At 42.8% G+C, this 25,494-nt stretch overlaps 3 protein-coding genes across 5 annotated transcripts in view; 2 read left to right on the top strand and 1 right to left on the bottom strand.

The window, feature by feature from the left end:
* Positions 1-16,311, top strand: part of TMC5 (transmembrane channel like 5) — a 95,897-nt gene extending 79,586 nt beyond the window's left edge. The window contains exons 18-22 of the mRNA XM_053556247.1: positions 5,521-5,694; positions 9,071-9,149; positions 13,372-13,476; positions 14,855-14,897; positions 15,834-16,311. Of these exons, the coding sequence (XP_053412222.1) occupies positions 5,521-5,694; positions 9,071-9,149; positions 13,372-13,476; positions 14,855-14,897; positions 15,834-15,880 (448 nt within the window). The 3' untranslated portion in view covers positions 15,881-16,311. The remainder of the gene's footprint in view (positions 1-5,520; positions 5,695-9,070; positions 9,150-13,371; positions 13,477-14,854; positions 14,898-15,833) is intronic.
* Positions 123-4,075, top strand: LOC128561711 (microtubule-associated protein RP/EB family member 1-like). Its single transcript, XM_053556262.1, has 3 exons — positions 123-2,619; positions 2,891-3,118; positions 3,326-4,075. The coding sequence occupies exons 1-3, from the start codon at positions 2,362-2,364 to the stop codon at positions 3,614-3,616; spliced, it is 777 nt and encodes a 258-aa protein (XP_053412237.1). The 5' UTR covers positions 123-2,361; the 3' UTR covers positions 3,617-4,075.
* GDE1 (glycerophosphodiester phosphodiesterase 1) overlaps positions 15,112-25,494 on the bottom strand; it is a 41,562-nt gene continuing 31,179 nt past the window's right edge. For all 3 annotated transcript variants that reach the window (XM_053556255.1, XM_053556256.1, XM_053556257.1), the window contains 2 exons: positions 15,441-24,363; positions 15,112-15,289 (listed from right to left, as the gene is read on the bottom strand). In XM_053556255.1, the coding sequence (XP_053412230.1) occupies positions 24,216-24,363 (148 nt within the window). In that variant the 3' untranslated portion in view covers positions 15,112-15,289; positions 15,441-24,215. The remainder of the gene's footprint in view (positions 15,290-15,440; positions 24,364-25,494) is intronic.

The raw sequence follows: 25,494 nt of genomic DNA, 5'->3' as shown, positions 1-25,494 counted from the left end.
TTGCCACTGAGTTCTTAAGAGGAGGAGGCCGCTCAGTGCCATGCAGGGCTTCATGGGACCACCAGGGTCTGGCAGGAGGCAGAGGGAGCAAGGGAAAGACATGGGAGAGAGCCTTTGTTGTGGTTCCTGTGGTAAGGAATGGGGGAGGAAGGGGAAGCAGACTCAGTTCTACTAGTTTGAATAATCTCAGCAGGCTCTGGGGTTCAGGGCCTGTCTTGAGTTGTCCAGCACCTGGCCCTGGGGTGATTAGGGCTAGAGAAGAGTGGCCTATAGTGTGAGAGCCTATAAGAGTAGGAGGTGGTTGGAGGTATAGGATCTGGATTGGTTAGTTTGCATATGAAAGGTGTGCTCTGCAGCCTGGCCCTGCGGAAGGACAGTTAGACCCTAAATGTCAAAACCCTGGGTGTGGTGGCTTACACCTGTAATCCTAGCACTCTGGGAGGCCCAGCCAGGTGGATTGCTTGAGCTCAGGAGTTGGAGACCAGCCTGAATTAGAGCAAGACCCTGGCTCTAAAAAGAATAGCCAGGCATTGTGGTGGGGGCCTGTAGTCCTAGTTACTCAGGAGGCTGAAGCAAGAAGATTGCTTGGGTTCAAGAGTTTGAGGTTGCTATGAGCTAGGATGCCATGGCACCAAGAGTGACAAAGTGAGACTTTGTCTCAAAAAAAAAAAAAGAAAAGAAAAAAGACTTGCTTGATACAGTGTTTAATCTAAGTTTCCTTGGTAACCATAGATACTAAAATCAAGAGAGGAGCCAGGCATAGTGGCTCACACCTGTAATCCTAGCACCCTGGGAGGCTGAGGCAGGAGGATTCCTTGAGCTGAGGAGTTCGAGATCAGTTTAAGCAAGAGTGAGACCTCATCTCTACTAAAAATAGAAAAATTAGCCAGGCGTGTTGGGGCAGGCACCTGTAGTCCCAACTACTTTGGAGGCTGAGGCAGGAGGATCACTTGAACTGGGGAGTTTGAGGTTGCTGTGAGCCATGAGGATGCCATGGCATTCTAGTTTGGGGCAACCGAGTGAGACTCTGTCTCAAAAAATAAATAAATAGATAAATAAAGGGAGAGAACAAATCCTAGTTTGGTCACCACCCTTTAAAGTGCTATAGTCAGGAGTAGCTTCCTCACTTCTGCCAAGAACTGAAACTTCCCAATCCCCACATCAACAACAGAGTTTCATTTCCATTATATGAAGGGCTGAGTGACCTGGCTCCCTCCTACCCAGCTGGCCTCCTCTCCCTTCAGCTCTCTAGCGTTCCAGATCCTCCAGGAAGTGCCTTCCTTTTGCTTGGCTGCCTTCTCTCCACCCTCCAGGTTTCCAGCTCCAAGGTCATTTTCAAATCTGACCTTCACAGCCCTCTTGGTCAGTTGTCTGTCCCCACCACTGCTTTCTCTCAGGCCTGAGTTTCTTTCCTTCATTCCATCCTTCATAATTAGAAACACCTTTGTTTGAGACTTTGTTTACTCATTGCTTATTCAGCTTTCCTGCTAGAATGTGAGCCCAAGAGGGCAGGGACTATGTCTTGTTTAATATGGAACCCTCAGAGCCTGGCTAGTACAGAGCTTGGTAGAATAAACCTCTGTTAAATGAATGAATGAGCAAACTAATGGGTGAATGAATGAACAAACAGAGGAGTTGATGTTTAGGACCTGTGGATCTGGAGCCATGGGGAACACAAGCAGCTTCAGAGAAGGCTGCTTTGCTTCGCAGTGCCCTTGTTCCTCTTGGCCTCCTACTCGCTTTTCTTTCTAACCAGTTCTTTGTTGTCCTCTGCTCATTCACGACAGCTGACCACACCTGGTCCTCATTGCCAGCTGTGGCTTCTATAGTTGACAGCCAAAAAGTACCAAAAAGTACCTCTTCTTAAAGAGCACTTTGCAGAAATTTTGCTCTTTTTTCATTAAGTTTGAGTAAGAAGGTTTTACCTTGTAGGAGAGCCTAGTAACATCTCTACGAATTTTTTAATTCAAGTTCCCAAGAAAGTAGTCTGATTGCCCCAATCCATTTCTTTGAGCTAAGACACTGCAGAGGTCACTCTGCCTGGCCTTTGGATTGGCCACTGTTGGATCAGGTGATGCCTCTGGTCCAAGAGCTGACCCTTGGAGTGTAAGTCACACCAGCAAGGCAGTGAGTGACAGCATTTCTGTTTTTCAAGGGGCATGTGGATAGAACAGGCAAGAATTGCTGTTTCTAAGTCCAGAGCCCAGAATGGACACATTGATTCTAAAATAACTATACCTCTATTACGTGGATGCGTGAGTATGAGGTCATCACCTGGGTGGGGCAGGGCGGTTTGAACCAGACAAAGACGGAACCCAAGCTGGGCACAGGCAGTGCACACGGTTCTGTCAAGAGCCGAAGATGGCAGTGAATGTACACTGGACATCAGTCACTGGTAATAACTTAAGTCGTCATGACGTACTGGCCCGGATCAATAAGTCTCTGCAGCTGCATCTGACAAAGATCGAACAGTTGTGTTCAAGGGCTGTCTATTGTCAGTTTATGGACATGCTGTTCCCTGGCTCCATTGCTTTGAAGAAAGTGAAATTCCAAGCTAAGCTGGAACATGAGTATATCCAGAATTTCAAAGTATTACAAGGAGGTTTCAAGAAGATGGGAGTTGGGTGGCGCCTGTGGCTCAGTGAGTAGGGCGCCGGCCCCATATACTGAGGGTGGCGGGTTCAAACCCAGCCCCGGCCGAACTGCAACCAAAAAATAGCCGGGCGTTGTGGCGGGCGCCTGTAGTCCCAGCTGCTCGGGAGGCTGAGGCAGGAGAATCGCGGAAGCCCAAGAGCTGGAGGTTGCTGTGAGTCATGTGACATCATGGCACTCTACTGAAGGCGGTAAAGTGAGACTCTGTCTCTACAAAAAAAAAAAAAAAAAGAAGAAGATGGGAGTTGATAAAACCGTTCCTGTGGATAAATTAGTAAAAGGAAAGTTTCGGGACAATTGGGAATTTGTTCAGTGGTTTGACAAGTTTTTTCATGTAAACTATGATGGAATAGCCAGACAAGGTCAAGAAATTTCAGTGGCTTCCTTCTTTGGTACTCCAGGTCCGCATAAACCAAAGATTGGCCCTGACATGGTGGGAAAGAATCTTGGCGTGAGGGCGGCGCCTGTGGCTGAGTGAGTAGGGCGCTGGCCCCATATGCCGAGGGTGGCGGGTTCAAACCCAGCCCCGGCCAAACTGCAACAAAGAAATAGCCGGGTGTTGTGGCGGGCACCTGTAGTCCCAGCTGTTCGGGAGGCTGAGGCAAGAGAATCGCGTAAGCCCAAGAGCTAGAGGTTGCTGTGAGCTGTGTGACCCCACAGCACTCTACTCGAGGGCCGTACAGTGAGACTCTGTCTCTACAAAAAAAAAAAAAAAAAGAATCTTGGCGTGAGTAGCAGGGATGACCAGGCAGCCAAGTTGATGAAGCAGATCAGAGTATTGCAACTTGCCCTTGAAGACTTGGAGAAAAAGAGAGATTTCTACTTCAGAAAGCTAAGGAACATTGAATTGATTTGCCACGAGAACAAGGGGGAAAATGACTTTGTATTGCAGAGGATAGCAGACATTGTCTATGATACACATGAAGGGTTTATGTTACTTACGAAGGAACAAGAAGAGTATTAACAGCCTGGAGCAGCAGAACATCTGAATTCTTCATGCCAAGAATATGCTTAATTGCAAAATATTCTCCTTTATTAAGTGCCTCTTCTTAAAGAGCACTTTGCAGAAATTTCACTCCTTTTTCATTAAGTTTGAGTAAGAAGGTTTTAGGAGAGCCCTAGTAACAGCTAGTTGGTTCACCTGGGGAGCAGAGAGGCTGCGGCAGCAGTGGGTGGGTGGGTGGGGAGGTTCACTGTGTGAACCTGGGAGCAGAGAGGCGGCTGGGGAGGGGGAGAAGTTCATCATTGCATACAACAAAGGTGTTATGTAATATGCTGAGGTGGTGACCTTAGTAGAGCAATGTAAAGACTGAATTGAATTTTAAGCTAATGTGAAATCTTGGCAGAGAACATTGTAATAAATAAATGCCTTGGGGGTATTTAAAATATGCTTTCATATTTCAAAGTATAACATATAATATGACAGGAGATTTTATGTGTTTGATATTGTATCTGGGAAGGAAGGGGCAGACCTTAAAATCTTTGGAAACTGGTGTCATGGGGTCTTACAGGGCTATTCAAATCCTCATAGGCCCAGGATTGACCCAAAAGGAAAGTTTAAAAAGTTGTTCTGTAAATCCCTTTGGTGTCATTGAGCAATCGCACCCCTTCTAAGGAAGCAAGAGGCCTGGTTGCCTGGATGACTAGAGGGTGCATTTCAGCACTGAGACGTTATGAGTTGAAGAGCTTGATTTTCATTCAGCATTTCTCTGATGACTTTTCCAATTATCCTTGAGATTTCTATGTAGTACGTCTTTTTGGGAAATGAGATGTTTTTTAGTCTAATAGCTACTCTTGGGGACTTGCCCACATCTCTGGGATTTGCATGGGGGTTGTGTCCCATTTTACTGCCTTCTAGGTTTGCTCCCTTTGGCCACAGGGAGGCTCCTCTTTGGTTCTTTAAAGTGTGTTGCTTAGAGTTAAAACCGTAGCAGGCTGGTGATGGTGCTGCAAGTTTTTTTCTAGGCCTCTGACAATAGAAAATTAAAATTTTTTTAAATTTTTAAATTTTTTTGGCACTATTCTCTTTGGAGGCAAAATTCATTAGTGTGTTACTAAATGTTAATTTTATTTTGCAAACAATTCAGCATCGTATATTAAAATATTTCCTTCCTTAACTCCCTCCTCCCCCCATTTTCTTTGCCCACAGCCTATTCAACCCTTTTGTTTGGCAGAATTCTGCAAACTGTCTTTCATCCACTACTGAGATTGTTCAGGCCCTGATGTATTTGTATCTATTTGTTTCTGGTGGTAGTTTGTTTTAAAATGTGTGTAGAGGCTCAGCGCCTGTGGCTCATGCCGCTAAGACGCCAGCCACATACACCTGAGCTGGTGGATTCGAATCCAGCCTGGGCCTGCCAAACAACAATGACGGCTGCAACCAGAAAGTAGCGGGCGTTGTGGTGGGCGCCTGTAGTCCCAGCTACTTGGGAGGCAGAGGCAGGAGAATCACTTGAGCCCAGGAGTTGGAGGTTGCTGTGAGCTGTGATGCTACAGCACTCTACCCAGGGTGACAGCTTGAGGCTCTGTCTCAAAAATAAAAATAAAATGTGTGTAGAAAGCAAGTATTTTGTGATAAAATTGTGTAATGCGTGCTCTGGGTGGAATTCAGAGGAAAACCCAGATTCAGTGATTAACAATGCCAAAAAATGCAAGTAAGCAGCCATTGTTCAAATGACAGTGATGTTACTTCTCTTTTGTGGCCTTTTAAGACTTTTGTTGCCTTAAAATTCTATGTTATTGGGAACCCATTTTCCACCTGGTCTTTCTTGACAGGGTTTCAAATTCTGTATTTCAAAAATAAAAATAAAGTAGTAACAATACCTGTGTCTTGTGCTAGAGATGTTTTTCCATCCCTTATTTTACCAGACTGAAACCTTCAGTGGACTGTGGTCCATTTCGGGGTCTGCCTTTCTTCATTCACTCCATCTACAGCTGGATCGACACCCTAAGGAAAAGACCTGGCTACCTGTGGGTGGTCTGGATCTATCAGAACCTCATTGGAAGCGTGCACTTCTTTTTCATCCTCACCCTCATTGTGTTGTAAGTGGGGTACCTCGGGAAACTAGTTGGGGTGAAAAGCCAAGAGCTGGGGGTGGCACTTTATTAATATGAGATGTGGACAGCCCAAGGGATATTTGGTTGGAAAGCAAAGGGTTGCAGCATACATAGCTCAGTGTTATGGGGGATTCTACATGTAAATAGGGTTTTAATAAGTTACTTAACATCTTGTCCTAGTTTTTTTTTTTTTTCCTGTTTGTTCATTCTATTCCTCTTAAGAGAGGCTATGAGGGGCGGCGCCTGTGGCTCAAAGGAGTAGGGCGCCAGCCCCATATGCCAGAGGTGACGGGTTCAGACCCAGCCCCAGCCAAAAAAAAAAAGAGAGGCTATGAGAATACTATGAAAAAATGGATATAAGAATGTTGAGAAAAATTATATGGGCGGCGCCTGTGGCTCAAGGAGTAGGGCGCCGGTCCCATATGCCGGAGGTGGTGGGTTCAAACCCAGCCCCGGCCAAAAAAAAAGAAAATTATACACAGGGTGCCAAAAAATGAATACACATTTTAAGAAAGGAAAAAACTGTATTAAAATTGTAATACTCTAGGCTGGGCATTCTGGAAAGTGCCTGTAGTCCCACCTATGTGGTTGAGGCAAGAGAATCACTTAAGCCCAAGAATTTGAGGTTGCTGTGAGCTGTGACGCTATGGCACTCTACTGAGGGTGACATAGTGAGACTCTGTCTCAAAAAAAAAAAAATTGTAATACTCAATTCATGTGTAACTTCTGCAATTATAAGAGAGAAAAGATACAAGATAACAAACATTATCAGTATATATTGAATATTACAACTTTATTAATTTTTTGAGACAAATTCTCACTTTGTCACCCTCTGTAGAGTGCTATGGCATCTTAGCTCCCAGCAACCTCAAACTCTTGGGCTAAAGCGATTGTCTGCCTCAGCCTCCCAAGTAGCTGGGACTACAGGCACCTGCCCCAATGCCTGGCTATTTTTTAGAGATGGTGTCTCGCTCTTGCTCAGGCTAGTCTCAAACCTGTGAGCTTAGGCAATCTACCTGCCTTGGCCTCCCAAGTGCTGGGATTATAGGTGTGAGCCACCATGCCTGGCCAGAATATTATAATTTTAATGCAGTTTTTTCCTTTCTTAAAATGTCTATACATTTTTTTTGGCACCCTCTGTATATTGGATTCTTTCTGAGACTGTACTATGTTAAAATGGTTTGGGCATTATTGTATGCTGGCTATCATGCTTTAATTTTCAAATTTAAAAAGAGCAATGTCTTATGCCAGTATTGCATGAAGCTGGGAACAAAAAGAGCAATGTCTGACTTCTCGTGAAAAAGTAGATTTGCTAACACTAGGCCCATTTTCCTGCCTGTCATAATTAGTTGGCTGATGTGTGACAGTCCCTCTTTAAAATCTTAGCCCTTAGGGCATTTGAGATTGTAACTCCTCACGTCAAGAGACACAACTCAAAAACAAACTATTGGAACCAGTTGATGTAGACCACTGTTTTCAACCTTTTTCATCTCATGGCACACTTGAACCTATAGTCAAACTTCCACAACACATTTAAGTTATGTTGATCAAAAAAAAAAGAATATACTTACTGTGCTTTGAACTTCTTTCAAAAATAAATTAATGATCTTTAAAAATTTCTATGGCACACCCAAGATCCTCTCACAGCACATAGCTTGAAAATCACTGATGTAAACTGTAGAGAAACTCCTCAATTTTACAGATAAGAGTGATGAGACTTACAGAGACAGGATGATTTGCAGAGACAGGATCAGAGGGAGAGACTGCAGGGCCTCTCAGAGATAGAGGATACTGGAACCTGGCTCTCCTGGCTCTAGGTCACACTTTCCCTCCCAAATGCCAGGCTGCCACTTGGCTCCTTAGAAAGGTGAGTTCTGGTGCCTCACTCCTCCAGACTTCTCCTAATTTACTGGGCCTGTGCTGTTTTTATCCACTTTTCTCACACCAACCAATTCTCCAACTCTCTGAACACCAACTGGGTATCCTGCAATTTAATTCAATTCTGACACTACCTACCTGACCTACCATTAAATCTCACGAGTTAAAGGCTCAGTCCCACAAGATTGCCCCCACCTCAGATGCCAGTTCTAAGCTCTAGCTCAGGCGTCCTCAAACTTTTTAAATAGGAGCCAATTCACTGTCCCTCAGACCATTGGAGGGCCAGACTATAGTTTAAAAAAAAAAAAAACTATGAACAAATTCCTATGCACACTGCACATACCTTATTTTGAAGTAAAAAACAAAATGGGGGGCGGTGCCTGTGGCTCAACCAAGTAGGGCACCGGCCCCATATGCCAGAGGTGGCAGGTTCAAACCCAGCTCTGGCCAAAAACTGCAAAAAAACCCAAAATGGGAACAAATACAATTCACACCGCCTCATGTGGCCCGTGGGTCACAGTTTGAGGACCCCTGCTCTAGCTTATCACCTGTACTTCTGATCTACCACCTACACATTCAATGGTTCCCTTCTCATGTTTAATACTTTTCTGGAATGACTTACATAACTCAGGAAGGCATTTTACTATTGCTGGTTTAATAAAAAATGTACAACTTAGGAAGGACCAAATGGAAGACATGCCAAGAGGAAGGAGTGTGGGGAGGGGGTGGTGTCGAGCTTCCACTCCATGATTGATTACATCATTGGCCACTAGTGAATCATTCAGTTTGCAGTCCTTCTGTTCTCCCAGAGGTCATGAAGGGGGTATGGGCTGAAAATCCCATCCCTCTAATTATGCCTAACATGCCTTGGGCTTCTGGTAACCAGCTCCTATCCTGAAGCTATCTAGGCTTTTGGGGCCCCCAGCCACCAAGCATCTCATAAACATTCAGAGAGTCCAAGGGTTAGAGCCAGGGACAAAGGCAAAATACTGTATAAATAATATATTTATCACTGCAGCAGCTTGTGAGAAATGCAAAATCTTAGGCCCTACCCCAGACCTATTAAACCAGAATCTGTATTTGAACCAAACCCTAGGAAATGTATATCACATTGAAGTTGAGAACAGCAGTGTCCAGATTCACAAACTCTAGCTGCACATTAGAATCATGTATGTTTTAAAAATTCTGATATCTGGCCCCATGCCCAGAGATGCTCAGTTAATTGGTTTGAGGAGGGATCCTGGCATGGGTCTTATCTCCATCTCTTCTGTGTGCAGAAGAGAGATAAGAGATTCTGTGTGCAGGCAGGTTAAGAAGGATTTCTCTAATGTACATAACCTATAACTCACCCTGACACCTTTTCAAGAACATGTTTGGGCCAAAATCTATTTGCAAGCAAACATTGCTGTTCCTTTGCAGTTTCCCATTGAAATTCAGAATCTACAATGCATGGACAAAAGTGTTTCTCATTCTTTTCTTCCAGAATCATCACCTACCTTTACTGGCAGATCACTGAGGGGAGAAAGATTATGATCAGGCTGCTCCATGAACAGATCATTAACGTAAGTCACACTGGACACTTCTGTTATCCTCCCCACTCTATCTAACACTTTAGAGGGAAATTTTTAAACATTCTAAAATAGAATAGTACGTTATACAGGCATATCCTTGTCACCCAGCCATTAACATGTGTATACTCTTATTTCACCTACATGATCTCTTCCCTACAAATCTCTGTGCTGTTTTAAAGAAAATCTTATGCTTTATATGTATTTTTAATCTGTTATAACTTTTGTATACATCGCTATGAGATAATGACTTTTTAAAAACATAACCACAACATGGGCATGGTGACTCATACCTGTAATCCTACCACTTTGGGAGCCCAAGGCAGGAGAATCACTTGAGGCCAAGAGTTCAAGACCAGCCTGGGCAACATATTGAGAACCTGTCTCTACAAAAAAATAGAAAAATTATCTGGGTATGGTAGCTAATTGAGTGAACCCAGGAGTTTGAGGTTGCTTTGAGCTATGATGACAGTACTGTACTCTGGCCTGGGCAGCAGAGTGAGATCCTATCTCAAACAAACAAACAAACAAACAAACAAAAATAACCACCATATCATCATCACACCAGGAAAAAAAAACTTAGTAATTCACTGTCATCTAAAATCCAGTTAAATGTTCAAATTTCTCCGATTGTGCCATTAAGTTTCTTTGAACAGTAGAGCTGTTCAAATCAGAATCTGAAAAAGGTCTTATGTTGCAGTTGATTATAACTTAATTTTCTTATAATCTATAGCCATTCACAGCCCCCCTTTTCTTGCCTTTTTATTGTTGGAGAATGCAGGCCATTTGTTTTACATATTTCCCATATTCTGCTTATATCTGATTTTCAACCCTGTGGTGGTATTTGGTATATTTCTTATTTCCTTTAAAGTAGTGATGAGAGCTAGAGACCTGATTAGATCCAAATCCAATTTTGTAGGCAGGTGATGCAATGTCCTTCTGTGACATTGCCTGGAGACAGATAAGGTCTGGGTGTTCCTTTCTCTATGATGTTAACAGTGATCAGCTGGTCCAAGCTCTTTTAGCCCGGTCCATCCATCTTAAGGCTCCCATAAGCCTTCCACCTAACGGATTTAGCAGCTTTTGTTTAGTAATGCCTAGAACATCCATTCATTTCCTTAAAAATTACAACATAGTCTATAATTCCTCTAGCATTTATTAGCAAGGATTCGTCTATCTACAATACTTTTTGTGGCTGGGTGCAGTGGCTCATGCCTGTAATCCCAGCAGTCTGGAAGGCTGAGGCAGGTGTATTGCCTGAGGTCATGAGTTTGAGACCAGCCTGAGGAAGAGTGAGACCCCATCTTTAAAAAATAGAGACATAAGTACTTGTGTCTAAGAGCATGGGAAAGAAGCAGAAATCCCTAGTGTTATATCTGCTGCCATTGGGGTTACAGAGAATTTGAGTTGTTCTTTTGGAATGTAAAGAAAGGGCATAGATTAGTTATGCTTTTCCCCCCTTCTTTGCCTTCAGAAATATCATCAATGTTTCTGATGGAGAGCTCTGGATGGTTTGGGAAAGTCTTATGAAGATCTCAGAATGGGAGGAATTTGGTTTCAAAGCCTAGCGTTGGAGGGGTGTAGTGCTAAGTCAACTGGGGGAACATTTGGATGGCATGATTTGAAGGCACTACAGACAATGGACCACAAAGCCAGGGACATTATCTCCAAAAGAAACCAGAAAAAGAGGCTGGGAACAGGTTCTGCAACAATCCTTCTCAAAGTATGATCACTTACATCAAAAACACTTGGATGCTTGTTAAAAATGCAAATTCTTACTGCCTCGTCTCTCAACCAATAACAGCAACAGATAACATTTGTTGTGTACTTACGTGATGCTTGGCCTTGTGCTAAGTGATAAACAAAAATTCCTATTTGATTTTTAAATCAATCTTTTTCTTTCTTTCTTTCTTTTTTTTTTTTTGAGACAGAGTCTCACTATGTTGCCCTCAGTAGAGTGCTGTGGCATCACAGCTCACAGCAACCTCAGACTCCTGGGCTTAAGTGATTCTCTTGCCTCAGCCTCCCAAGTAGCTAGGACTACAGGCATTTGCCACACGCCTGGCTATTTTTTGTTGTGGTTGTCATTGTTTTAGCTGGCCCAGCCTCTGTGTATGTGGCCGGCGCCCTAGCCGCTGAGCTACAGGTGCCGCCAATCTTTTCATTTCTTTAACTTTCCATTTTAATATTAAGGAAACTGAGACTTACAGAGTGAAGCCATTAGCCCTAAGTCACAGGACCAGTAAAGAATAGGATGTGAACCAGGCAACTCGAAAATTTGTGTTCTTAACTATAATGCAGTTTAGTCTCTGGATAGAAATCTATTAAGGATGGCCTAGGAGTCTGCAGTTTTGCACAGTCTTCTAGGTAATTCTAATTTGCCCTAGAGTATGAAAACACCCCCTACTGGCCAGAGATTTCCAAACAAGCTGGTCACATCAAAGACAGTTCGGGGACTTAACATTTTAACTGCCAGGTGAGTTGTAGTTAACTCATGCTAGTTTTGACCCTGGGGCCTTGTGACACATATATAACTCACATGTCTCTTCACCTAATAAGATACTGTGGCCCTGGCTGGGCAAGGTGGCTCATGCCACCTTGCACTCTGTGATCCTTGCACTCTGGGTGACTGAGTAGGAAGATCACTTGTGATCAGGAGTTTGAGACCAACCTGAAGAACAGCAAGATGCCCTGTGTCTACTAAAAATAGAAAAAAAATTATCCAGGCATTGTGTCAGGTGCCTGTAGTCCCAGCTACTCGGGAGACTGAGGCAGGAGGATCACTTGAACCCAGGAGTTTGAAGTTGCTGTGAGCTAGGCTGATGCCATGGCACTCTAGACTGGGCAACAGAGTGAGACTCTGCCTCAAAAATCCCCCTAAAAAACAAAAAAAGACCTAACTAGTGAACTCTAAATAAATCCTGTAATTAAAAGAAAAATCACTATGGCCCCAAGAGAAAAGAATTTTTTTTCTAGTTTGGCATTATTAGTGGGCACTAATTCCCAAAGACAGTTCTTCTGGGCGGCACCTGTGACTCAAAGGAGTAGGGTGCCATATGTTGGAGGTGGTGGGTTCAAACCCAGCCCCGGCAAAAACAAAACAAAACAAAAAAAAAAACAGTTCTTCCTTACAGAAGAATTCCAATTAACAAGTATAGAAGGATCCAGGCACCATGGCTCATGCCTGTAATCCCAGCACTCTGGGAGGCTGAGGCAGATAGATTGCCTGAGCTCACGAGTTCGAGACCGGCCTGAGCCAGAGTGAGACCTTGTCTCTAAAAATAGCCTGATGTTGTCCCGGGCACCTGTAGTCCCAGCCACTTAGGAGGCTGAGGCAAGAGAATAGCTTAAAGCCCAAGGGTTTGAGGTTGCTGTAAGCTGTGATGCCACAGCACTCTACTGAGGGTGACACAGTGAGGCTCTGTCTCAAACCAACAAACAAAAAAACGTGTAGAAAAAATGAAGGAAATAGAAAATTATCTTGAAGCAAACATCACGGTAATAATTCTTACAATCAAGATCCACTGGTGGATGCTAGAATTAGTGGGTAAAAGTTTAAGGAGGAACAAGGGCATGGAAATGGGATTGCTACAATTGACCTTGACTACCTCTACACACAGGTGGAATGTTCTGCTCTCTTATCTGCTACAGTTTCCTATTCACAGGAAACTGATTGATTACACCCCCCTGTGAGAAGGCTTGCCCCTTCCTTCCTTCCTCTGCCCAACTTGAACTACTGCCCTCCATCAATCAACACAGATATCTTTGAGAAATGAAATGTCCTTGATGTTCTTAGGGGCAGATCTCTGAACTTTGGCTTTCTCAGTGGGAGGACAGGGAAGACCCAGGCAATACTAGGTTCATAGAATAGGCTTGTGGGGCAAGGAGCATGCCAGGAAGGAGGATACTGAAAACTCCTGGTCCTGGGCATGTAAGTTGTTGCTTCTGGCCGCAGACTAGAGGCTGCTGCTCCATCTTGCTAGGGGAATTGTTTTAGAGGAGAATGTTGTAATGCAGAAGTCATAGTGGAGAGAGGGGGTGATAATTTGGCTTTGGGGTGAAATGTTTCTTTTCTTTCATTAAGCACAAACATGGCAGCTATATCCATCCAACTTCTGGGACCTTACCTGCCTGAACATCATCAACCTTCTTGCCCTCAGTTGCTTCTCAACCTCACAGCACCATTCAGCCAAGTGTTTGTTTTCCCTTTTGGCAGGAGGGCAAAGATAAAATGTTCCTGATAGAAAAGCTGATGAAGCTGCAGGATACGGAGAAGAGAGCGAATCCCAGCGGTCTTGTTCTGGAGAGGAGAGAAGTAGAGGTGAGGCTGCAGACTGCATCAGGGAACTAGAGACCAAGCTGTTGGGATCTTCAACTTCTGTGTTCAGGCATTCCTATGATTTTTATTTAAAAAATAATATTCCACCAGGTGCAATGGTACATGCTTACAATCTTAGCACTTTGGGAGGCTGAGGAAGGAGGATCCCTTGAACTCAGGAGTTCAAGACCAACCTGAGCAAGAGCGAGACTCCCTGTTTCTACTAAAAATAGAAAAATTAGCCAGGCATTGTGCCACGCACCTGTAGTCCCGGCTACTCAGGAGGCTGAGGCAGGAGAGATCGCTTGAGCCAGGAATTTGAAGTTACTGTGAATTAGGCTGACGCCACAGTCTGGGGCAACAGAATGAGAGTCTGTCTCAAAAAATTAAAAAAAAAAAAAATTCATTCATTTAATATTTTCCATGCTGGACTTATTCTAGGCGCTGGGGTATGGTGAACAAACTTGCATGGTTACTTTATAGAACTCAATGACACCAAAGTAGGCCCACTGAGTTGAAAAGTACCCTGAATCTCATCCCACTATTAATACTTCAGTATATTTTCTATTAGATCTTCTTCCTTAGGCATCTGCAAACACACCTGCATCTGCTAATACTTAATACTTGAATTTTCTTATTACAAAAGTGAGACGATATTATACATATGGTATCATAAAATTTTCCCTCCGCTTAATATTAAATCTCAGATATTGTTTCATTTTGTACATCTTTGGACATTTGGGTGGTTTCCAGGTTTTTTAAGTACTAAAAATGGTATGTAATGGAATATTTTTGTTACAATTATGTATTTCTGCCAGAGGGTGCTTACATTATAATGTTAATGGATATTGCTGTATCATTCTCTTAAAAAGATCTTACCAGTTTCATTTCTACCAAGAGGGCCTAAAGATGCCTAAAACCTTGTTCTAATTCCAACCCCCTTGCTGGCTTCTTCGGTGTCCTGGATAATATGGGTAAATGGTAAACCCACCGTAATTCAAACGCCACTCATCTTAGAAGTTGTGATCTTGATAGAAGAGACTATTTGTGACAATTAATGCTGTCAGCCTGATTTAGGTAAGGGATCTGGAGGCCCAGTGCTAAATCCTGTTAGGATAGCGGCCTGTTTGTATTCTGGGTCCTAATATATTACCTGGTATAATGTAAATGCTCAGTAAATATCTGTAGAATGAATGTATGGAATTACTGCCCCTAAAAAGCAAAATGTATTTGATATTTCTATAGCTGAGGCTTGGTCTTAATGTGTTGCCCCTTAATTTTAAAATTGTGGGGGACTCACAAAGGGTGTGAACTATGCAACAAGTCCCAGAATCTACATTCTTTCATAGTGATGTGGACACCCATTTTCTTTTTTTTTCAGCAACAAGGCCTTTGGCACTTGGGGGAATGTGATGCTGTCCCTGGTGAGTAACCCAAGTGGCACAGGACAAGACACTAATTTGTCCAGGCATATATCCCAAGATGCAGGGTCGCACTTGTTTGTATATCCATTGCTCTTTCGATTGCAAACCCAACTCAAATTGGCTTCAGCAAAAATCCAAGAATGATTCTTACTTTAGGCCTGGCCCAAAACTGGAGCCTGCAATGTCATCAGAACCTGTTTTTTTTGTTTGTTTGTTTGTTTTTGTTTTTCCAGTTTGGTTCTTATCCATAATCTTAGTTCCTTTTATAAATAGGGATCTTCCGAAAGACAGCTGTATAAACTTCTTGTATCTTCCCAGATTCAATCTAGTGGGAAAGAATGGGGTACCCAGAGTTCTCAGAGTGTTTCATAAGATCTTATTGGGTGGTCTACCTATTCTTTTTTTTTTGTTTTTTTTGGATTTTTTATTTTTATATTTTTTTATTTTTTATTTTTTTTATTGTTGGGGATTCCTTGAGGGTACAATAAGCCAGGTTACACTGATTGCAATTGTTAGGTAAAGTCCCTCTTGCGGGTGGTCTACCCATTCTTGAGGCCAATTGCTATGGCTATGAAAATGTGGCAGTTCCCTTGGTCAGATATGACCCACGTGCCTTATCTATAGATACAGGGGGTGCAACCATAAAGATCACAGGACTGAGAGTAGAGAAGGTGGTTTCCTAAAGAATATCTGGGGCTGATGCTACAAGGAAGAGTGAATGCTGGGCAGGAAACACACACACACATTCATCTTTTGGAATAGTGTTTACTCGTGACATCTAGTGATGGGAATTCAAGAGGGAAGGTTACAGAAACTAAAAAGGAGCCAAGGAAGGCATGAGAAGCTGTGGGATCTTGGAGGCCAATTTGGTTTTTCCTTTATAGAGATGGGGTAGTGTCTTATTTCATTAACTTCTCTTTCCCGTGTCAAACCCAGACCTGCGATTTAGGCAATCGGTTCAAGAAGATAATCCAAGAACTTGATGATTATTGTGATATCCAGATACCAATCAAACAAGGAAAGATGAAATATTTTCCATGACATCTTCCATGGGCCTTTAGGGATTTCCCAGAGGGCAATACAAGCCTTCGGTGAGGAGCGGAAACTGACTACAATGTAAATATCCAAGTAAAAATTGGGCATTTCCTGCTACTTTTTCAACACCTGGATTACAAAGTTTTCAAGACCAAGTACCTGAGGTTTTCCAATAAAGACTGTTGTCATATTGAACCTAGCCCACAAAAACCTGGGAAGAGATAACTTGGGAATGATGTGTTTTGTTTTATCTTCAAGAAATAAGTCTATGAATGATTAGCCCTTGGGAATCTTCCTTCCCAGAGCTCCTAGACCTGGCAAAGATTTAAAACTCCTGCTAAGAAAAGTGATCCAGTTTGAATAAAAATGTGATCCTCAAGTAGAGTTGTGAAGTTTCTGAGTTATGGAACCTGTATTCATGACTTTGAGCTAAAAACATCCCCATGCCTCCTAAACATGAAGTATAACCAAAGGTCTTGTCTCAGAACTTTCTTGCATATTATATACACAAGTATTTGGAATAGGACTGGAGTGATGGAGGGAGTTCTCTCCTATGAGGTTTTATTTATTTATTTTTGAGACCGAGCCTCAAGCTGTCACCCTGGGTAGAGTACTGTGACAACACAGCTCACAGCAACCTCCAACTCCTGGGCTCAAGTGATTCTCCTGCCTCCGCCTCTCAAGTAGCTGGAACTACAGGCACCTGCCACAACGCCTGGCTATTTTTTGGTTGCATCCATCATTGTTGTTTGGCGGGCCCGGGCTGGTTTTGAACCTACCAGCTCAGGTGTATGTGGCTGGCGCCTTAGCCGCTTGAGCCACAGGTGCTGAGCCTGTTTTATTTTTTGTTTTGTTTTGAGACTAGATCTCACTCTGTTGCCCAGGCTGGAGTACAGTGGCATCATTACAGCTTGGCATCACTACAGTCTCAAACTCCTGGGCTCAAGCAATCCTCCTGCCTCAGACTTCCCTTGTAGCTGGGACTATAAGCACTGTGCTATCAGCCCTGCCTAATTTTTCTATTTTTTGGATGGTGGGGGTGGTGGTATGCACTTGTAGTCCCAGCTACTTGGGAGGCTGACACAGGAAGATCATACCACTGCATTCCAGCCTAGGTGACAGAGTCCCTGTCTCTAAAAGCAAAGTAAAGTCTTATGTTGAACCAAACATGAACCCGGGGTGATATATGAAATGTGTGTGTGCATATGTAATCAATGTGCATGTATATTTTTGCAGATTCACCAAATGATTCACAAGGCATGTGACTGTTATTAAAAGTGAAGGGTCTAGCAGATGGGTGCAAATTACTCAGTGGAGAGGAGTCCCCTCTGAAGTATTCACTGTCATTAAATCTAATTGGAATTGAATTTAGAAAACATTTAAGCTACCTTTGAAACACAAGCACCCAACCAGTATTATTGCATTCACTTATTCATTCCTTAGTTCACTTCATTAGCAGAATTAATTTCTTTTGGTATCATCTTTGGTAGTGGTTGCTAGTAGATTTGTTCATTAGTTCATTCATTAAATATGGGTCAAATGGTGGCGAAACAAGATGAACAAATCATGGCACTTGCTGTCTAGCAGATTAATTTAGACATGAACTTAATGCTCAAACAATATTATGGTTGTGATAGGTGTTCTGAAGGGGCGTCACAGGGGAATAAGGGAGACTTGTCTGTGGGGTCAGTAAAGCCTTGGGATGGTGTTTGAAATGATTTCCCTCCTCTGGGTCATCATGATGCTGTTTGTGCTGCTTTGGTTTCTGTACTGAAATGTGAGCTCCCTTTCAGAGTGTCACTTCTGGTTGCTTACCACCTACTAAGTGCTTCTCTAAGGAATTCTTCTCCAACTACCTCCCTCCCTTATCTTCAGTACAGCCCCTGTGACTCCTAAAGGTATAAATGCAGTGGAAAAATCTGGTCACCAGGTCTTATGTACACATTTTGATGTGAGAAGGATGCTTTCAACACTTCCCTTGGGGCTGGGTGTGGTGGCTCACACCTGTAATCCTAGCACTCTGGGAGGCCAAGGCCTGCAGATCGCCTGAGCTCACAGGTTCAAGACCCCCATCTCTAAAAATAGCCAGAAGTTGTGGCGGGTGCCTGTAGTCCCAGCTACTGTGTAGGCTGAGGTAAGACAGTCACTCAAGCCCAAGAGTTTGAAGTTGCTATGAGCTATGATGTCACAGCACTCTACAGGGGGCAGGGGGACAAAGTGAGACTCTGTCTCAAAAACAAAACAAAAAAACATTTGCCTTGAGACAGACCATAACAAAACAGACTGGGCGGCTTAAACAACAAAATTTTCTTATAGTTTTGGAGATGGAAGTGTAAAAGTGTTGGCAGGGTGGGTTTCCTTCTGAGGCCCCCTCCTTGGCTTGCCTTAGCCACCTTCTCACTGTGTCTTCACATGGTCTTTCCTCAATGCACTTAGATCCCTGGTGTTGTGTCTAAATTTCCTCTTGTTATGATGCAGGTCAGATCACATTAGGAACTACTCTAACGGCCTCATTTTCACTTAATCACCTGTTTAAAGGCCTTGTCTGCAAATACAGTTACATTCTGAGATATTAGGGGTTAGGACTTCAACATTTTCATTTTGGAGGACACAATTCAGTTTGTGATGGAGGAGAATTCTATGGTTAGGCAGCAGGGTTCTCAGGGAACTGCTTATAGCAACCAGGCCAGGCCTCACTGTAGACCAGCTAAGTCAGCATTGTTGAAGCAGAACCCAGATATCTGTACTTTTTTTTAAAGCTCCCCATATGATTTTAGTGGGAAGCCAGGTTTGAGAACCATTGAGCCAGGATCTACAGTAATTCTTTCCAAACTTGCCTGACTGTAAGACTGCAAATTTTGTCTCAAAGTGATAAATTTTTTTGCATTTTTTTTTTTTTTGGGCCGGAGCTGGGTTTGAACCCTCCACCTCTGGCATATGGGGCTGACGCCCTACTCCATTGAGCCTGCAGGCGCCACCCCAAAGGAACATTTTCTAACGGTCCCTTGAAAGCTGGAAGATCCCCTATAGTTTTAAATATCAAAAAGGGTAACTGTTTTAGAATTTCTGCAGGATTCAGGCTTCAAATGACTATAGTGAATGGCCGGTTCATTTCTTATGAGGCAATGAGATGATTTTGTGTGTAGTTCAAGTCTATAAGGAGTGATTAAATAGCATAAGATTTGCTTATGTAATTATAATCTTTGAAATGAGGGCCGGGAGAGGTGGCTCATGCCTCTAATCCTAGCACTCTGGGAGGCCCAAGAGGGTGGATTGCCTGAGCTCAGGAGTTCCAGATCAGCCTGAGCCAGAGTGAGACCTCATTGCTAAAAATAGCTGGGTGTTGTGGCGGGCTCCTGCAATCCCAGATACTTGGGAGGATGAGGCAAGAGAATCGCTTGAGTTCAAGAGTTTCAGGTTGCTATGAGGTATGATACTGCCAGGGCACTCTACCAAGGGCAACAAAGTGTCTCAAAAAAAAAAAAAAAAAAAGAAAAGACAAGTGCTAAGAATTGAGCTCATTAATGGAAATTGTCTTTCAGAATGGTAGCTCAATTCTTAACACTTGTCTTCCTTTCTTTTTTTTTTTTTTGAGACAGAGTCTCACTTTGTCACCCTTGGTAGAGGGAGAGCTCCCTAAATTCTCAAAGTTGGAACTTTTTCATTTTTATGACTGATTAACAGTGAGAAAGACCCCAGAGAGGAGAGCTTAGGTATGGAGCAGAGGAAGCATCTGCTTTGCTCAGGATCGTACCTGCATGAGAAAAATAATGCCTTCACCTGTGTAGTGTTACTACTGCCCTACCCCCACAGTGTTTCTCCAATCCTGATCACCTAGGGATCCTGTTATAAGGCAAATTTTAACTTGTGAGGACAGGGCCAGAGTCTGCATTTCTAACAAGTACTGTGGGTCTGAGAATTAGAGCACTTCCATTTTTTTTGTTATTTAATCTTCGTAAAAATATTATACTATTAATACTTTTTTTTTTTTTAGACAAGAGTCTCTGTTGCCCCAAGCTAGAGTGCTGTGAGGTCAGCCTAGCTCACAGCAACAAATTCCTGGGTTCAGGTGATCCTCCTGCTTCAGCCTCATTGGCACCTGCCATACTACCCAGCTAATTTTTCTGTATTTAGAAGAGATGAGGGCCTTGCTCTTGCTCAGGCTAGTCTTGAACTCCTGAGCTCAAGGGATCCTCCTGCCTTGGCCTCCGAGAGTGCTAGGATTATAAACATGAAGCCCAGCACACCCATCCTACACTGTTAATGTTTTTCAAAACACTTCGTTATCACTATAATTTTAGAGCAAATATTATGATTACCTTTTGATAGATGATGAAAACTTAGGCATGCCCAGGTTAAGTGATTTGTCTGAGGTCTCAGTTAGTGACAGAATGGAGGACTCTGAGTTTCCTGGAATCCTGTCTGAAATATGTTTCTCTAACTTGGAGGTTCTGAGACTTGAGTGTGCATCAGAACCATGTTAACAGCTTGTTATAAGAGATCATGGGAACCCAACCAGAGTTTCTGGTTCAGAAGTTCTGGGGTAGGATTTAAGAATTTGCATTTCCGCTAACTCCCCATAATGTGGATGTTGAGGACATGTCCAAAAAGACAGCATCCATCCTTTGAGAACCACTTTGCATTCTCTGTTTGCCATTCAGTGTTCTACTGATTATTAAAGTTTGGTAACAGAATAAATAAGGTCATTGTTCTTCGATATTTTTTATCAAAAAAGTCATATAACCTTGCCCTACAGTGACTATCACTCAATGCTAACTAACAAGTGTGATGCTTACATCACTTTACCCTTGTGCTGAAAGCTGGGGTTGATTGTCCTGTTGAAGCCCTGTACCCACTTTAGGAAGTGGTAGCTGGTAAATGGTAAAAATAGATCTTGATCAAATTCTTATTGAAACAGGATTGCAGACATCAGTCTCCAACTAAGAAAATGAGTATTGTGTAATCAAGGAATAGTGGATTGCTTAAGCCTTTTGAGGTTGCCCTTTGTTATGTCTGTCTTTGGCACCCTTCGACACAGAGGGGCAGTCAAATAAGTAGGAGAGGATGTGATTTTAATCTGTGCTTTCTCTTGCAAAGAATGCTTATCAAGCATGATTTTAGCCAGCCTCGGCTTCTTTCTTGATGCTGCTCAATCCTCAATCATTTGTCTATAGCCCTAAATTTTCATCTCACTCTAGGTCTATCTGTGGTTTACACAAGAAAATTTCCATTTGAATATTCTGTAATTAGTAATTTATTGAGCATTAACTATGTAAGTGGCCCCATGATAGGTGTTGGTAATGATTAAGATGGTTCAAAAACATTTTTTGAGTCCTTGCCAGGCACAATGATAAGGGTTAAGAGTATGGGGTCTGCCAGGCACGATGGCTCATGCCTGTAATCCTAACACTCTGGGAGGCCAAGGTAGGAGGTACGTGTGGTCCCAAATACTCACGAGGCTGAGGCAGGAGGATATTTTGAGCCCAAGAGTTTGAGGTTTCTGTGAGCTATGATGCCATAGCACTTTACCCAGGGTGATAGAGTCTCTAAATGAATTAAAAAAATAAAAACTGGAAAAAAAAAAAAAAAAAGAGTATGGGTCTGGAATTGGATCACCTAAGTCCAAATCCTGATTCTATCTATGTAACTTTGGCTAAGTCACTTAACTTACCTGTACTTCAGTTGCCTTTACTGCAAAATGGGATTATAGGGTACCAACTTCATAGTGTTGCTGCAAGGACTAAATACTGTACATAGAAAGCATTTGAAAGTGTCTAGGACATGGCAGGCAGTCAATAAATGTTAACAAACATTTTACGTGCACTCTTTCATTTAATCGCAACCATCCCCTGAGCTGGTACAAATTGTACCCCTTTTTTACAGATAAATTAAATAACTTGCCCAAGGTCATACAGCTAGTAAGTTGCTCATAAGGAATTCAGATTTGCCTTTCCCAATCCTAAATCCTGTTTTTAATGCTTTACTAATCCTTCCAAGGAAGTACTTAACTACTATTAATAGTTGTTAACACCTTACTTTATTATCTAAATTCTCCATTGTTTAAAGCCCAGACCACCTTAGCAGATGACCTAAATCCTTAATTTGGCTTGGCTAAATCAAGGGCAAAATGAATTTGGGATGACAGCCAAGAGACAGAGAACTCCTGGCTGTCCAGTGGTCTTCACACAACAGAAAGGAAGTTATTAATTTAATACTTCCCCCAAGAGAAACCCTTCCCTGTCCATTAGTTGCCTGTGCATTCTCAGAAGGTACTCTAGAGCTGCATTCAGTCTCCAGATGTGTCTTCTTTAGTTACCTTTTTGCCCATCTTTTCACTCTAGTCATAATGTGGCATGGATGTATTAATACATGCAGTTTAGAAATTTGTTCCATTTAGGCGGCACCTGTAGCTCAATGGGTAGGGGGCCGGCCACATATACCAGGCTGGCCTGTTCCAACCCAGCCCAGGCCAGCTGGACAACAATGACAACTGCAACAACAACAAAAAAGAAATTTGTTCCATTCATCGAGCAAATCTTTGTTAATTTTGAAATTCAAAAAAATTTCTTTGTCGTTGTTGCTCAAAAATATGCCATGTCCCAATTATTATGTTCCTGCTAACACTGACTGTTTGCTTCTCATGGCCCCCTAGCTGTGTGGACTTCTGGCTTTGCAAAACTCTCAATGCCTGGCCCTACAGGGGTGAGGCTGTTGACCTGTTGGAGAGGTGCAGGAAGGAAGCCACAACAAAGTTGTGACCTAGGATGAAGGCCGTAGATGGGATGGAAAGGTGGGAAGGGGTAAGCTAGAGGAAATAATAGACACTTTGCCATTTTTTTAAAAAAAAAAGTCAACTTTAAATATTGCTGCTTAAGTTCATGATAAAACCCATGGAGGTTCATGTGGAAAAGAGCACAGGGTTGGGCAGACTTGCTGAGTGGTTAAGAGCAGTGGCTCTGGAGGCACCTTAACCTGTGTTGGAGTATCAATTGTACCACAGACTCAGAGACCTTTGTTGTGACTTTAACAAGGCATTGCCTCAGTTTCCTCATCGGTAAGAAGAATGTTAACACCTCCCTAAGATTTTTGTGAGGGTTGGATAAGATAATGCAGGTTAACCCACTTATATATTTCCTGGCCAATTGCAAACAAGAAATTTTAGGTATCATGAGATCAGGCTCTGCTATATATCACACACAAGCTGTGTGATTTTTGAGGCAACTCCTTCCTTGCCATAGGTTTTAGTTTTCTCATTTGTAAAATGAAGATAAGCCTAGATAGTCTTGGGAGGTTTTTCTAGTTTTAATTATCTATGATCATCTGTTACAGAGCAACCTAATAAGCCAGGTGCAATTCAGCTTGCAGCACTTAATTCAAAATATGACAAATAATTCCCCAGACTGGTTTCCCTACCATTTGTTGCTACACACTGAATTCTCGCTGGATTACACATAGCAGCTTCCCCAAATTCCTTATGCCTTAGGATAGGATTTTTGGGACACAGTTTTCCCTTAGTGCTCCTTTTAATAATTTAATTAGTATAGCCTCAAGTTTGACATCTACAGTACATTGTTAACGTAGCTGAATACAAATATTTGAAATAATTAAGATACGTAAGCATGGCAAGTTTTAAAATGTCAACTCTTGAGTTATCATGCACGTCTCATGCATGTACATCTGCATCCCCAACTGCACAACCCAATCTGTGCTTATCCTCACTCGATCCCTGTGTCTGTTTCATATAGGTCGGGGCAGTGGCTGTTGTGCCTTTTCTCAGACCCAGATTTTCAAGAGCAACAGTGGGGGCGGCGCCTGTGGCTCAGTGAGTAGGGCGCTGGCCCCATATGCCGAGGGTGGTGGGTTTAAACCCAGCCCCGGCCAAACTGCAACAACAACAACAAAAAAAATAGCCGGGCGTTGTGGCAGGCGCCTGTAGTCCCAGCTGCCCGGGAGGCTGAGGCAAGAGAATCGCGTAAGCCCAAGAATTAGAGGTTGCTGTGAGCCGTGTGACTCCACGGCACTCTACCCGAGGGCGGTAAAGTGAGACTCTGTCTCTACAAAAAAAAAAAAAAAAAAAGAGCAACAGTGTTGAACTCAGGCATTCATGGAGCATGGCGGCAACACTGGGTTTTGTTTTAGTTCAAGTAAAAATGAAAGTACCAACTATTGCTTGTGTGAGCCATCTGATCCCCCCAGGACCTGGGCTAGCACAAAGGGTATTCTGATATCCCTGCCTAGAGCCACTGGCAGTTTCTGAACCCGTATTTCCTCCCCTACGTAAGTCTAGAAGTGAGGTTCACAGTCCTCCAACATGCTGTCGGTGATGTAGCTGGAACCAAGATGGGATTCGTAGTAACTTTTTTCATCAAAGGTATTAACAGTCCAACCAACAACCTGAATTCCTTTAGCTGACCACTTCTTCAAGTAGTCCCTGGAGAAAGAAGAAAAACCAATCCTGTTAGAATAATGTCCAGCTATCCCAGGAATCCAAAATGGTCATTAAATACGGTGTTCATTGTGTATCCAGAGAGAACCTAACTGGCCACTTCTCTGCAATCAGATGGATGCCACAAACCCAGCATGTTGTGAACCTCCTCCACAGTATTCCAGCTTAAAGTTCTTTCGTACCCCGTTTTCCCCAAAATAAGACATCCTCCGAAAATAAGACCTACTTACAGAAAAGATTAGACGTCCCCTGAAAATAAGACCTAGCACATCTTTGGGAGCACACCTTAAAATAAGACACTGTCTTATTTTCGGGGAAATAGGGTAGCTTGCTGACTGATACTCACCTTCCCTCCAATGTCTTGGCATAACCACTGAAGGGCCTGGCCCTTAGCTGTTTCTTTGGCCTCATCTCATACCACACTTCCCTTTTCTTTTCTATGCTGCAGAATATTAATTTTCTTTCAATTTCTTGCAAGAACGATGCTCCTTCCTGCCATAACACATTTGCGGGTGTCTTTCCCTCTGCTGGGTTACCCCAGATCTTATTCACCCTCAGCTCCTAGCTTAATTACCACTTCCTTGGGAACGCTTTCCCTGACAACTCAGACTAGCTCAGATGACACAGGCTACGCACAATGTTCTCTCCTACATGGCATGCATTTTAGATATCTTAGTTGTAATTTTATGTTTATTGGCTTTTTATTTGATCAGTCTCTCTCTCCCTCCCTCTCTCTTGGATTTGGCTGTGAACTCCATGAAGGCAGTGACCATGGCTTTGTTTCTTCAACACTGCATCTTTAGCTTCTTAATATGGTACCATACAATAGTATGGGCAACTCACCAAATATTTACTGAATTAGACACATGTATGTCTAAAATGAAACTTACAACTCTAATCTGCTGAAATATACAGCTATAAATGTGCCAAAAGAAAGATTCAGAGATTGCCATCAGGTTAGGGAATGGAAGGTTTTTTGGACAATATGTGGCCTATAGAGCCTACGACGTACAGGTAAGCAGGAGGGAAAATACTAGGAGTGAGGCTGGTGCCTACAGATGCCTTCACCATGGCTCTACTTGACATCTTGTGTTGGTTTTCAAAATGAGCCTAGCG

The sequence above is a fragment of the Nycticebus coucang genome, chromosome 12 (assembly GCF_027406575.1).
Source record: "Nycticebus coucang isolate mNycCou1 chromosome 12, mNycCou1.pri, whole genome shotgun sequence".
Lineage (NCBI taxonomy): Eukaryota > Metazoa > Chordata > Mammalia > Primates > Lorisidae > Nycticebus > Nycticebus coucang.
The sequence above is the reverse complement of the archived record's forward strand: the minus strand, read 5'-3'. Positions and strand labels throughout refer to the sequence as shown.